Source organism: Ipomoea nil, unplaced genomic scaffold (assembly GCF_001879475.1).
Source record: "Ipomoea nil cultivar Tokyo-kokei standard unplaced genomic scaffold, Asagao_1.1 scaffold0805, whole genome shotgun sequence".
Taxonomy (NCBI): Eukaryota; Viridiplantae; Streptophyta; class Magnoliopsida; order Solanales; family Convolvulaceae; genus Ipomoea; species Ipomoea nil.
In genome coordinates, this window is record NW_017617233.1 from 572476 (window position 1) to 584758 (window position 12283).

General features: G+C 32.8%; 1 protein-coding gene across 4 annotated transcripts; it reads right to left on the reverse strand.

The window, feature by feature from the left end:
- Positions 1 to 1136: 1136 nt before the first annotated feature.
- Positions 1137 to 7089, reverse strand: LOC109177908 (rhamnogalacturonate lyase-like). Of its 4 annotated transcripts, none has more exons than XM_019327400.1 (15): positions 6868 to 7089; positions 6630 to 6765; positions 5217 to 5301; positions 4897 to 5021; positions 4743 to 4796; positions 4300 to 4422; positions 3994 to 4113; positions 3722 to 3857; positions 3475 to 3645; positions 3105 to 3361; positions 2892 to 2982; positions 2498 to 2799; positions 2285 to 2413; positions 2076 to 2202; positions 1137 to 1792 (listed from the first exon to the last, which is right to left on the reverse strand). In XM_019327400.1, the coding sequence occupies exons 2-15, from the start codon at positions 6752 to 6754 to the stop codon at positions 1550 to 1552; spliced, it is 2088 nt and encodes a 695-aa protein (XP_019182945.1). In that variant the 5' UTR covers positions 6755 to 6765; positions 6868 to 7089; the 3' UTR covers positions 1137 to 1549. The 4 variants fall into 4 exon arrangements, with proteins under 4 accessions (XP_019182945.1, XP_019182944.1, XP_019182947.1 ...); XM_019327399.1 differs by having other exon boundaries at positions 6630 to 6776; XM_019327402.1 differs by having other exon boundaries at positions 6864 to 7089.
- Positions 7090 to 12283: the final 5194 nt, after the last annotated feature.

Consider the following 12283-nt stretch of genomic DNA (forward strand, 5'->3'; position numbering starts at 1 on the left):
AGTAGACTCATTTGAGTTAGAAAATTGAAGGGAAAAAGTAAGCTTTTGCCCCACATTGGTTTGGAAAGTGAGTTTGCACCATTATTTATACAAGAGCCTTTCTAAAATTTACTAAATTGTATAGCATAAAGCGGTGTTGCAAAAATTGGGCCTCAGCACCTAAGCGCTAGGCGGTCCTCGGCCGCCTAGTGATTTTTTCAACCTTGGCATAAAGGCTATCTATTGCATGCGCTTGACTTGTGTATGGAAAGAACGTTTTGCTCGACTCGTGCTAACCACCAACCCGAATCTATTGCATGCGCTTGACTTGTGTATGGAAAGAACGTTTTGCTCGACTCGTGCTAACCACCAACCCGAACCTACACCGTATCCCTTCGTCCTTTCCTTCGTAAGGATTATTATTGGGTTTTTTCAATGGTATTTCCTACAAATGATTTCCCCCCAAAGGAGTGTGCATGAACATAATTCTCGTACTTAAAGTTATGAATTTGGTTTGTGATATCTTGCCAATACCTTCTTGGTCATGTCCATCCATCTCTTGTGTGATTTGCAGGCTATTACATAAAGAACAAAGTTTATCAAGAATACACACCCAGATAGTGACGGCAAGTTTCTCTCGTCACCAAAACAAAAATAATATTTTTTTTTTGGAATAAGGGTCTATCATTGAATCATTCAACCACACACCAAAATACAATTAGGCCATCGAACTAAAAAAAAAAAAAAAAACTACAATTGCGTCCCTGAACAACAAATTCATGCAATTTCACAAAAAAAAAAAAAAAAAATTACTTGTTTACTTGTTGATATATATGCTAATGTGTCGGTTACCAAATTTAAAAATATTTTTTTAACTTTTATTTTAATAATTTTAAATTTAAAAAAATTAATTAAAAAAAAAAACCTAGAGACGAAGGTCCGATTAGCCATGGAGAATCCTTCGTCTCCATGGTTGGACAGAGACGAAGGGATCCCCTTTGTTCCTTGCTGGTCAGAGACAAAGGGGTCCCCTTCGTCTCCAGCCAGCCAGGGAGACGTCTCCATGGGGATTTTGTTTTTGTTTAACCTAAAATTTCTTGAATTTGGTCGAATAAAGTTTGTGCTATGGATGTGATTTTGGGCCAAGAATAAAGGTTAGGTAGTATTGCTAATTTATTTGTTATCAAATCAAAGAATGTGTATGTATTGCCATATTTGGGAGACAAAATTGCAATACTGCATGCATTACCATCTACTAGCCTCCAAACATGCTAAGCAACATAGGCCATGGTACACTTTCTAATATAAAAATTCCCCATTTCTTTTATCTTGAAAATCCACAGCCACTATCCTAATGTGAATTTCCTATTTCTTGTACAATGTTGTATGTAAAACTAATGATTTGGAGGAAGCCCTTCTAGACGAATGTAATCATACATTACCCCTCTCAATATATAATTTCTAATCTAAGAATTTCTCATTTCTTTTATCCCGGAGACAAGGAACTCACATTCATTGCTCGATGATATGAATCGCCCCATTTCTTGTACAATATTGTGTGAAAAACGTACTAATCATTTGAAGGAGGCGCTTCGAGACGAATGTAATCGTACATTACCCCTCTCCAAGGACTGGAGCCTCTTATCTGCCTGAGAAAGATTGAGTTGGTTCCAGTGGCAAGAAGAGACCCTGGAACATCAACACAGAATAGCCAGTACAAGCCATGAATCCCATGTCTGGCAATTGCATTGTCTCTGCCTATGAAACCAGTTGTGAAATGTGGGACTTCAACCTCTGGATCATTCACTCTAATCTGAAGAACATGCAAAATCAAAGATTTAATTTTGTCACCCAAAAAAAAGACCTTTCACTACTAGAAATTGTGGAATTTCCGACCACCTGAAAGTGATCTTAAATCAAGCAAAAAGTGGTCGGAAATAGCAACAAAGGTTTTTCCAGATACCAAAAGTGGTCGGAACAAGATTTTTGACTTATTTAAGATCACTTTCAGGTGGTCGGAAATTCCATAATTTCCAGTAGTGTTTTGGGCTATGTTAGAACCCAGAAATCTTTGTGTTTTATATGTACCTACATACCTGCAATTCAGCTTCATGTGCTGATGCCAATGCAACCCATAGGGTATAATGCCCAGACTCATCAACGTTGTCAACCTCGAACTCAATTGTCCATGTGGTCGGCACATATGTCTTGTTTCCTTCTTCCCTGCAAGATTCCATTACATTAAAGATTCGTGAGTTCTACTGAACGATTTGACTTGGAGACAAAATTGCACATATATACATACCCGAGTATATATCTATTAACATGGGCGAAGAACCAATCAATCTGATAACTGCGAGTTCCAACTGCAAAAACCAAGTCCTGATCAGGGTACAGTTCCGTGTACTTGTCCCACAATCCATACTGCCTGAACCTGCAGATCAAAATCCCAGAATTGCAGAGATGATATATATATGTTCTTATGGAGTTTATCGAAAAATGATGAGATTTTGCCTACTTTTCTGAAGTGTCTTCTGAGTATAACTGGTTCTTGAGAGTTGGATAAGGATCTGGGATGAAAAACTCTGCAGCAGTCCTGTCAGGGATCCCGATTTCCCACAACGTTGGACCTATTCTGGGAGGATCAAACACCAGATTCTCCAGCCTGGTTCTTGATCCTGGTGTGATTGTAATGTAGGAAGTGTATCTGTAATCTCCCATGAACCCAGGCACCCAAGCATACAAGCTGTAATTCCCTGGTCTCACATTCTTAATCAAGAAATACCCTTCTGCATCAGTTTCAGTCCAGAACTGATAGCCCTGCAACACACAACTAACAAATTAAACATCCTTAACCACTTATCTATATCTTAAATTCTCAGAAATATCGAATTGTGGGAATGAATATTCACCTTGCTTTCTACTTGCCATGATCCTGGATCGCCCGGAGCTGCAAGCCCCACAGAAGCCGAATTTGCTGTCATTAACCTTTCACTAACATAGCTGATCGATCCAAACCAAAACAAAAAATTTAAGGAAAAAAGTTGAGCCTGCATGCATTTTTTGGGGTTTCATGCATGCATATATATAAATGTACAGTTTCACTATCAGATCGATAGAGGTACCTGTCCCGGACTAGTAACCGGCCGGTTACTAGGCCTCGCTGTTGAGGTGGATAGAAGTCTTGTGAGTGCGGGAAATTGTATGGCCAGTTTTCGGTTTCTATGAACATCTGCTCCTTTGCATCAGCCCAGAGATCAAGATGATTGGTGGAATCTGAGTTTAAATACATGAAAACTGGGCCAAAAACCTTCTTCCATGGCTCTCCATTCCTGAACTTTAATCCCAACTTCTCTCCACCATAGTGTGTGCTGAAAAACATCTGTTCATTCGATTCGTTGCAATATGCAAACATGGTAAGAAGCTAATATAAGATCAATGTGTTTTGTCTCAATGTCTCATTTCATGTATATATATAAGCATGTATATACTTACTGATAGAGTGATTGGTCCGGTGTGAGAAGTGAGATCTTGTTTTACAGGTCCGCCATTTCGAAACTCATTGCTCGGAGTGATCATCCAGAACCCGGTTGGTAAGTCTGGATTTATCCACCCATGGATTCGGTTATCCTTGTTTTCCACTGAATATTGGTACTTGTCATCAACCTAAATGCAACAAATAACTTTTTTTCAGGCTCTGATACCATGTTATATGTATATAGAATTTATGAATCCCCTTTACCTCTCCATTGAGATCAGAGTTTTGTGGATTTGTCAAGAGAACAGCTTCTGGGTAATCAAGAACTTTTCCCATTTTTCTGTCTTGGGCAGTTGGCATGATCCTTTGCCTCTCATCAGACACAGCCATGTATTGGAACCTAACAACATATACAACAACATAACAAAGCAAACCTTAATTTATGCTTCAGTAAGTTGAGAAAGTAACTATGAACAGATACTACATTGTAACATTCAATAGTACTAAAAAAAAAAAAATGTATGTAAAATGCTTACAATTTTTGGTCGAGCTTGAACACAATTCGTCCTTGGTAGACATCGATGTCTGGCCAACCATCTAAACGTTCAAAAATACCATAAGAGTAAAACCCACTGCATCCACGCAACACCACAAACCTGCAAGAAAATTACCAACTTTTCTTATAGGTGATCGGAAATAACTTCCAAATTAAATCTAAAAGTGATCAAAAAGTTTGTTTGAAATATCATTTTTGGTCAGAAATTCTAAGTTTCTGACTATTAAAAAAAAAACATAATAAGTGACGTGTTTTGATACGAAGGAAGTATTATATTACACGGTACCTTTTGTCAAAGTTCATGGGAAAATTGGAGCCATTAGAAGTAGTATTATCCCATGTCCTAGTGAATGAAAGCTCTACTTTATCATCATCTTCCATTATTATTGTAAAATTACTCCCTTCAAGCCTGAAAATATATATATTTATGAGACTAATCATGTTTGTAGCAGGTAAAATTTCAAAGGATAAATTTTAAGGTAGCTGCATTTTTAAAGTTTGAACTTAAAACTTTTATGTTAAGTTGGAAGAGATTCACGTCATCTCATCCACATATCATGAATATAATATATATATATATATATATATATATATATATATATATATATATATATATATATATATATATATTGGAAAGAATGAATATAATATATATTATTGTTACCGATAGAAATTCACTATTTGGAGCAGTAAATTAATTTTTTTTTTTTTTTTTTAAAAAAAACTTACTTATCAATAATGATACCAGGTTTATCTGCTTTGTTCCAAACAATGTCCCAGTACCTAAATTAAATTTGTTAAAAAATATTATAATTATCGTAATAAAATATTTACAATTTATAGAAGGATAAATACATATGGCATAAAATTAACTGTTGATTACCCTCTGTAATTATCTTCCAAATGCACAGTTTCCAGTAAATTATCAATTCCATTGTACTGTATTCCATTGACCTGTCCACCAGGGGTAGAAAATGTGATTCTGAGCAGACCATTATCCACCACCACCTATACAGAAAAAAAAAAAAAAAAAAAAAAGTGTAAAAACTAAAAAGGTTAAAAAGTCTAAAATAATCCACAGTTAAAAGTCATGGGCAATTCTTTATTTTGATTATTTCTCTTAATTAAATTTATTTTATTTTTAATTAGAAATTTTAATTAAAAAATAGTTGATTATATTAAAGTAAGAAAAGTTGTACATACTTGCCCATCATAATCTTCCTGTCTATGCAATTGAACCCGTGGATAGGATTCCTGTTCTGCATGGATATGCTTCTTTGGAATTTTCCTACAAAGAAATTAAATAAATTAAATGCCACTGTTATATATATATATATATATATATATATATATATATATATATATATATATATATAGGGTACTATTGCCTGTGACCTTTTGCAAATCATACAAAATATGTAAAGTATACTAAGAAGATTTGTGTGATAAATTTGACTGAAAGAATGTTAATAATAATCGTACTCGTAACTTTTAAGGACGATAATAATGTTCAACTCACTTACCTCTCGCCCATATTTTTTGGGGGAATGTTTTGATCATCATTACAAGAAGGGATTCAAGGGATTGTTATCAAGAAAATGGGAATTCTACATTTCACGGGTTGCACATAGACAAAAGCATTACATAAGCATTGAGCCCCACTCAGTCACTCACATATATTATTACCCCCTACATTTATCAATACTTCTTGGAACTTTAACTTTGTACCTAAAACATGCACTTATAACGTGGTCCTTCTTAATTGGTTAAAATTAAAAAGTTATAATATTGGTCACATTGGTAAAATTTGAAAATAATAACTTAGAATCGAGTCTCACCAACGACAGTGTGAAAACAACTTCTCAAAGTGAGGAAGGTTTCTGATGCGCAATAAGTAAAAGTAATCTAGTATTTATGTTCAACTGAATTACCACGATTTACATCATTTCAGATATTTTGTCGAGTTGGAGCGTGGGAATTTTTAAGATCGGGGATTCAAAGTTTTGGGAGAACAAGGTATAGGAATTTTCTAAAGTGAGGGGTTCACATGTAAGAACTTTGGTGGCTGGAACCACAACTAATAATTGTCCTCCGACTATGGAATTGGAGACATGTTCACGAGACTCGATTGTGTGGCCATCACAGGTAAAGGAGATAAAAAAAAGAAAAAAATAGTTTAATTACATGAATGGGCATACTTGTACGATCTGCTAAATGACAAGTGTAGGGATAAAAGTGGTAATTCTGTTGCAGATTGAGAATTGGGCTATTTCAAAGTGTATCCATATAGACATAAAATGACAAATAAATTTGAATAAATAATTCTAATGCATTTCTTAAACTAACAACCGACTAACTTGTCTATAGTTGACTAGTTCAAACTCATAGAGAATCGAAGCCAGTAATTAATCACAAAGAGTCAAACTTAGAATCTTATAATTAGTAAAAGCAAAAGCTGCATTTAACCAAGTTTTACTTTTCTGCAATTCCCAGAATGCAAAAACAAGAAGGTTGGTGGAAGCTAACATGAACTCCATGAATGATGCAGTTTCAATTCTCGATGAAAAATGCAGAAAAAAAAAAAGATGAGAAAAGGAAGAAGGAGAAGAACCTAACTGCCGTTTCAAGGAACACTCTGTGAGCAAAACCATCTGAAACACAATCGCCAGCCACACAATCATAAGCTGCTGCCACGACCGCCGCCGTCTCCGCCGCCACACTCCGGCGCCGCCCTTCTCCATCCTCGCCGGCTCTGCAACAAAACTGCAAAAAGTTAAGAACTGGTCAATTCAAAATGTGGATATATATATATATATATATATATATATGGCACGTATATATATAATATACTTACTTCAATAATACTTAACAGACAGTTGTTGAGCAATGGCAACAGAAATGGGTGTCTGACAAAATGTAATGTGGCGGTCAGGTGTGAATCTTTACAAAAAAAAACACTGTACTCCTTACGTTATAAACATTCTTAACACTCGTATGTATATTATGTAAGCCCTCAAACTGCCCATCATAATCATGGACACACACATATATATACATATACATTCAGGGTTAGGTGAAAACATATTTTCACATAAAAAATAGTGATTATTGTTTTGATTTATTCTGTAATAATCAACTGTGGGTTCGTTGTTGAAAAATAAGTACAAAATGGACGGCTGAATTTTATAAATATTACCAACATAAAATTTTTACAATAATTACAAAATTAATTTCGTATTGTTTTTACTAAAATGTTCAACCATTAATGAACTCGCTGGACGAATTAATTATTTCATTGTTCTCAAGTTCATGTGAGAACAAGTTCCCAGATAAAATATGTGAGGACTGATATGAATGGACAGTTGAGATTGCTAAAAATAAATGAAAAATAAGTAGAGTCAATTTTATAAATATTGTAAACATGTGCTATTTTTACTAAAATCTTCACCATTCTTTATGAATACTTAGAGGTGATTGTGATTAGCTTTTACTTTTTACTGGAAGATCATGTTGTCCTAAAACGTGACGTATGAGATTGAGTCCTTGTTAAATACGTTGTAATAAGTCATGGTGTATAGACCCATACCATTGTGTTGCCACCAATGAACTAAAGTCCAACACCAAAAGTCGGTTTAATTAGTTTCCATTAAAATCTTCAACTTTCATCAATTTCAAAGTTTAGTTTCGAGGACATTATTGTTGCTTGCTATACTAGTCAGTCGTGATTAAAAAAGAAATAATCATAATGAATAAATGTAAATATGTTATCGTAAATGCTACAAAAAAAAAAAATTAAATTTTAAACTCTTGCAATATAAAATTCTTTAAAAAATCTTTGGCTCTCATGCTGTCTTCTAGTGTATTTGTGGTGCATATACAACCTGATCAAGGTTATATTGCAATTAAAACTTAAATCACACAAACACAATCTTATTAAAGAAGTAAAAAATATTAGAATCTCAAAAATTAAGAACAAACTATATGAATAAATGTCACTAAGAATTCAAATTGCTATTGAAGTTTAGCTACATACATAACAATAAAGAAATCACCTAAAAATATAGTCCGATCCCAAGCTTGTATTTTTGCGCTCTTCCTCTTTCTCCTTTTTTTTTTTCTTTTTTTTTTTCTCGGAAGAAAACATATGCATATATATAGGAAGATATAGGTTGAAACAATTTTTGAAAGTTTCTAAAATTGATGGACGTGGATTCCTTTTTACCATGACTTTTTACATTCTTAAATAAATTCAAATTTAGACTATGATCTCTTCAAAAACATTATTCTAACCTTGTGACTTTGTGAATTAGCTTTCCAATATAACTTAAATCATCGGATCACTCTAGGCAAATATATATGCTTAAAAGACTATATATGAACATATTAAATACAAGCCTTAAAGCTTTCCTAATATATAATAGGAAAGTTTCAAGGATTTCAAATCTCAAGGAGCGTTCAAGATATTTATTTATTTATTTATTTTTATACGTTCTAATCTACTAGTAGTATCTGTTCAGCATAATGGTGATTTTTTTTTTAGTTTTTGGTGTAATATAATGGCGATTTTGATAAGTGCTTAATTGCGATTATTTTCAATACATAATGTTTTACTTGTATCTCACTTAGTTTGATGAAATATGATGATAAATTTATTAATATTTGATTTTCATGACATTTTAAGTAAAAGTGACAAAATATGGACTATTGTGACATATTATTAGTATTTTTGGTGACATCTCCTTCATATGAAGTCCAATCGAAGTAATTCAAATGTCTATGAAAAATCAAGACCATCTTATATATGTTTCAACTCATAATCTTTTTAGAGGAATTTTAACCTTTTTTTTTTGTTTTTGGTTATAGATGTAATGTCACCGTTTACTAAAAAGGGTGAACTTTTTTTTGAAAGCTACTGGCTCTATTACATTGTAGTATCTGTTCATACACTTTCTCAACCTACTGAAACATAAAGAACCAATAATGCCTCCACTGAGGCTCGAACTCATAATCTTCCAAATGGAAGTCCAACCCGGGTACCATTAGACCACATAGTCCTGGTAAAAAGGGTGAACTTAATACTATATTGTTGCTTTTTTGAAAATTGTGGTATCCTTTGGAATATTTCACATTAATTCTTGGTTCACATTCATTGTGAAATGTGTTACGTTAATAAGGAAAAAGTGAATTGAGTTGTCTCTTTTTCATGTATATTTATTACATCCTTTGAATTTTGGCTCTTGTTTTGCACTTAGAAGAAAGTGACACATTGGAAAAGCATGTTATATTAAAAGGTTTCATTGATTTCATTATTGGAATATTGAATTGATTGGTTGGTTGGTCAAAGAAATTATTGGGAAGATTACGTTATGTCATTAACGGTTAACCTGACATACTGTGATTAATTGAAAAAAATGGACGATCATTTTCATTTATTTTCTTTTTGTATATTACACTAGCTAGTACTAGTATTCACATTTTACAAGAGACTAATCCAAGCTAGTTCCGATCGAGTTCCATTTGGAGATAGTTCTTTCAATTTTTATTTTTTCATTTTCTTCTTTTAATAAAATTTGTAGATATACCAAAGGTTTTACTAGCCGAGAGTAAATTATGGAAATAATGAAATAGCATTGTGGGTGAGTGTCATGTTATCATGTGACATCCAACAGCTGAGAAGTCGTCCAAGTAAAGGATATAAAATGGACTGCCCATGACCATAAAAAGTATATGGTACGGTGCATATATGTTTGGTTGCTTCTCCCCATCACTTGTACACTTTTGCGTTTAAGAGGTCAAATCGCACATTATTATTAGAAGCAAAATTAAATGTTAATTGATTGATGACCATTTGAGTTATCTTGACAGAATAATTTGGTTTAATTTTTCTGCGATTTCACGGTAGTTGGAGAAAAAAATAATTGTCACGAAAGAGATGATCAAGCAGTTGAATGAGGATTTCCATACTAGAAAGTAGAAAGTCACAAGTTCAATTTGTTTTTTCAACATCTTTGAGTTCAAGAGCGAGATCAGATTTACTTAATATATGCCTTTAAATAATAGTTATGGGTTTCTCTCGATTGAAAAAAAAAAAAAAAAAAAAAAAAAAAAAAAAAAAAAAAAAAAAAAAAAAAAAAAAAGGAGTTGGTTATGTCTTAGGAAATTGTTGACCTGCCTGCCATTCTTTTTCACGAGTAGGTATTGTTTGATTGTCTTCATTCAACAAACCGTTGAAACACATCCAAATTAAACGTACTACTATTGATAATCCTTATCATGGTAAAGGTCACATTAAATTAATTAAATGTACTAGAAATTAAGTTTCGCCTATAAAGTAGAGATAGTTTAGTATGAGCTGTTATGTTAGGACAAAGGTTATTGTCGAATTGAATTATAAACTAATTTTTATAATGTGATTACTCAAAACTCAAAAGATGAAATACAAAGGTGATAAAAATTTAAAATGACTTTCACTTTCATCTATTAGAAGCATTCAGAAAAATCAATTGATCTACTAGAGTCAAAAGTTGATCAGTAGGATAAGCTTGTATCAATCATTATTGCGTGGATCATGATTCATACAGTTGTGTGGACCAATAATGATTGATTTATTAGGTGGCAAGCCCGGCTAAACCAATGGACTAAACTCTCTTTGACAACTCTAGTTTCATAGAGATATATTTATTCAAAAGTTAATATTTGCGTAGATTAAATGATGAAAATTTATCGTGATTATAGTAAACTCACTCATTTTACAAGAAACCTGCAACCACTACCTGATAGTATTTGTATGATCATAAATTACACATGAGAAGAAAATTGTACTGAAAAGATCCTATGCGAAAGAGTTGATCAAAAAAATATTCACAAAATACGAAAATCATACTTTACTCCCTTGACCACTTCATCCGCTACTTTTAACTAATGTTGTTGGAGTGTCCTAACATTGTGACATTTAGAGGAAGTAATAAAAGACATAATTAATGTAGGTGTTACCCACTATTGCCGCTCCAAAGTCTAAACAAAAACCTAATGCGTCGTGACTAATAAGTGTTCTCAATTTATATAGATGTGGCGGTTACATTTAAATGTGACAATACCAAATAGTCGATATCGAAAAGTAAAATTTGCTCAAAGTCAGGGATGTAATATGAAAAAATTAAAAGAATAATACTAAATGTGACAATGTCATGTCACAATAGTCAAAAATTAAAAGTGAAATTTACTCAAAATTAAAATGTGTAATATGATAAAATCAAAAAAAAAATGATTAAATGTAACACTACCACAATAGTCGAAGATTAAAATTAGAATTTGCTCTATACATATATTTTTTAATCTCATTTCCTTTGGTTGTTGTGTACAACCAACCACATGACTAGCACTCACTCTGACATTTATAAGTGATGGAGACAAAATTTGTACACCATGTTAAACAATAGTCAACAACCAAGTAGCCATGTAGAAGAAGTAAACTAGGAATAAAGGCATAATGTGGTCCGGTTTCTAGAGTAGGTATTGCGCACTTTTGCCGCCCCATTGCCCAAATTAAAACCCAAAATTCTGCCCGATGGTCAAGCAGGTGAAGTATGATTATTATATTAAAATGTTATGAATTCAATTTTTGTTAACACCTTATGAATTAAATATATTGTATAATTTTTTTAATGTTATTTATTCTCTCAATAATTTATGCATTATTAAATATAAGTAAGATTTATCTGTTACAAACTTTCAAATAATGATTCTTCATAAAAAAAACACACACATAAAAACCTAATGCGTTATGACTAATTGTTCACAATGGTGACTAACTATATGCATAAAGCTGCAAAGATTCTATATCATTTCTTTAAAGTTCTATGCAATGATGTTGCTTTTAAGCTCAAAATCGTAAAGAATGAAGAAAGTAAATTGATGCTCGAGACTTTACGGTCAAGTATCACTAATTTATATCTTTTAACTTAGAATGTTATAAATAAATAGCGTAAATTGTAAAATAATAAATTATTTTTTCCGTCTACAAAATATTGTCTCATCCAACTAGACATATAAACATTTCAGGTAAAAACATCTATTAACGTAAGAATATGCAGACTTCTTCAGTAATGCACGATAATCGCAAGATGTGCCTCAATGGCAAAGTGTCGAAGTGATCTGAGTGCTTGCTTATTTTTCAAGATCTTATTCCTTATAAGGAAGGTTCGAACCCATAACATTTTCTAGCCACTATAACCACACTAAAACTTTTACCACTGAACTATGCCTCGAAA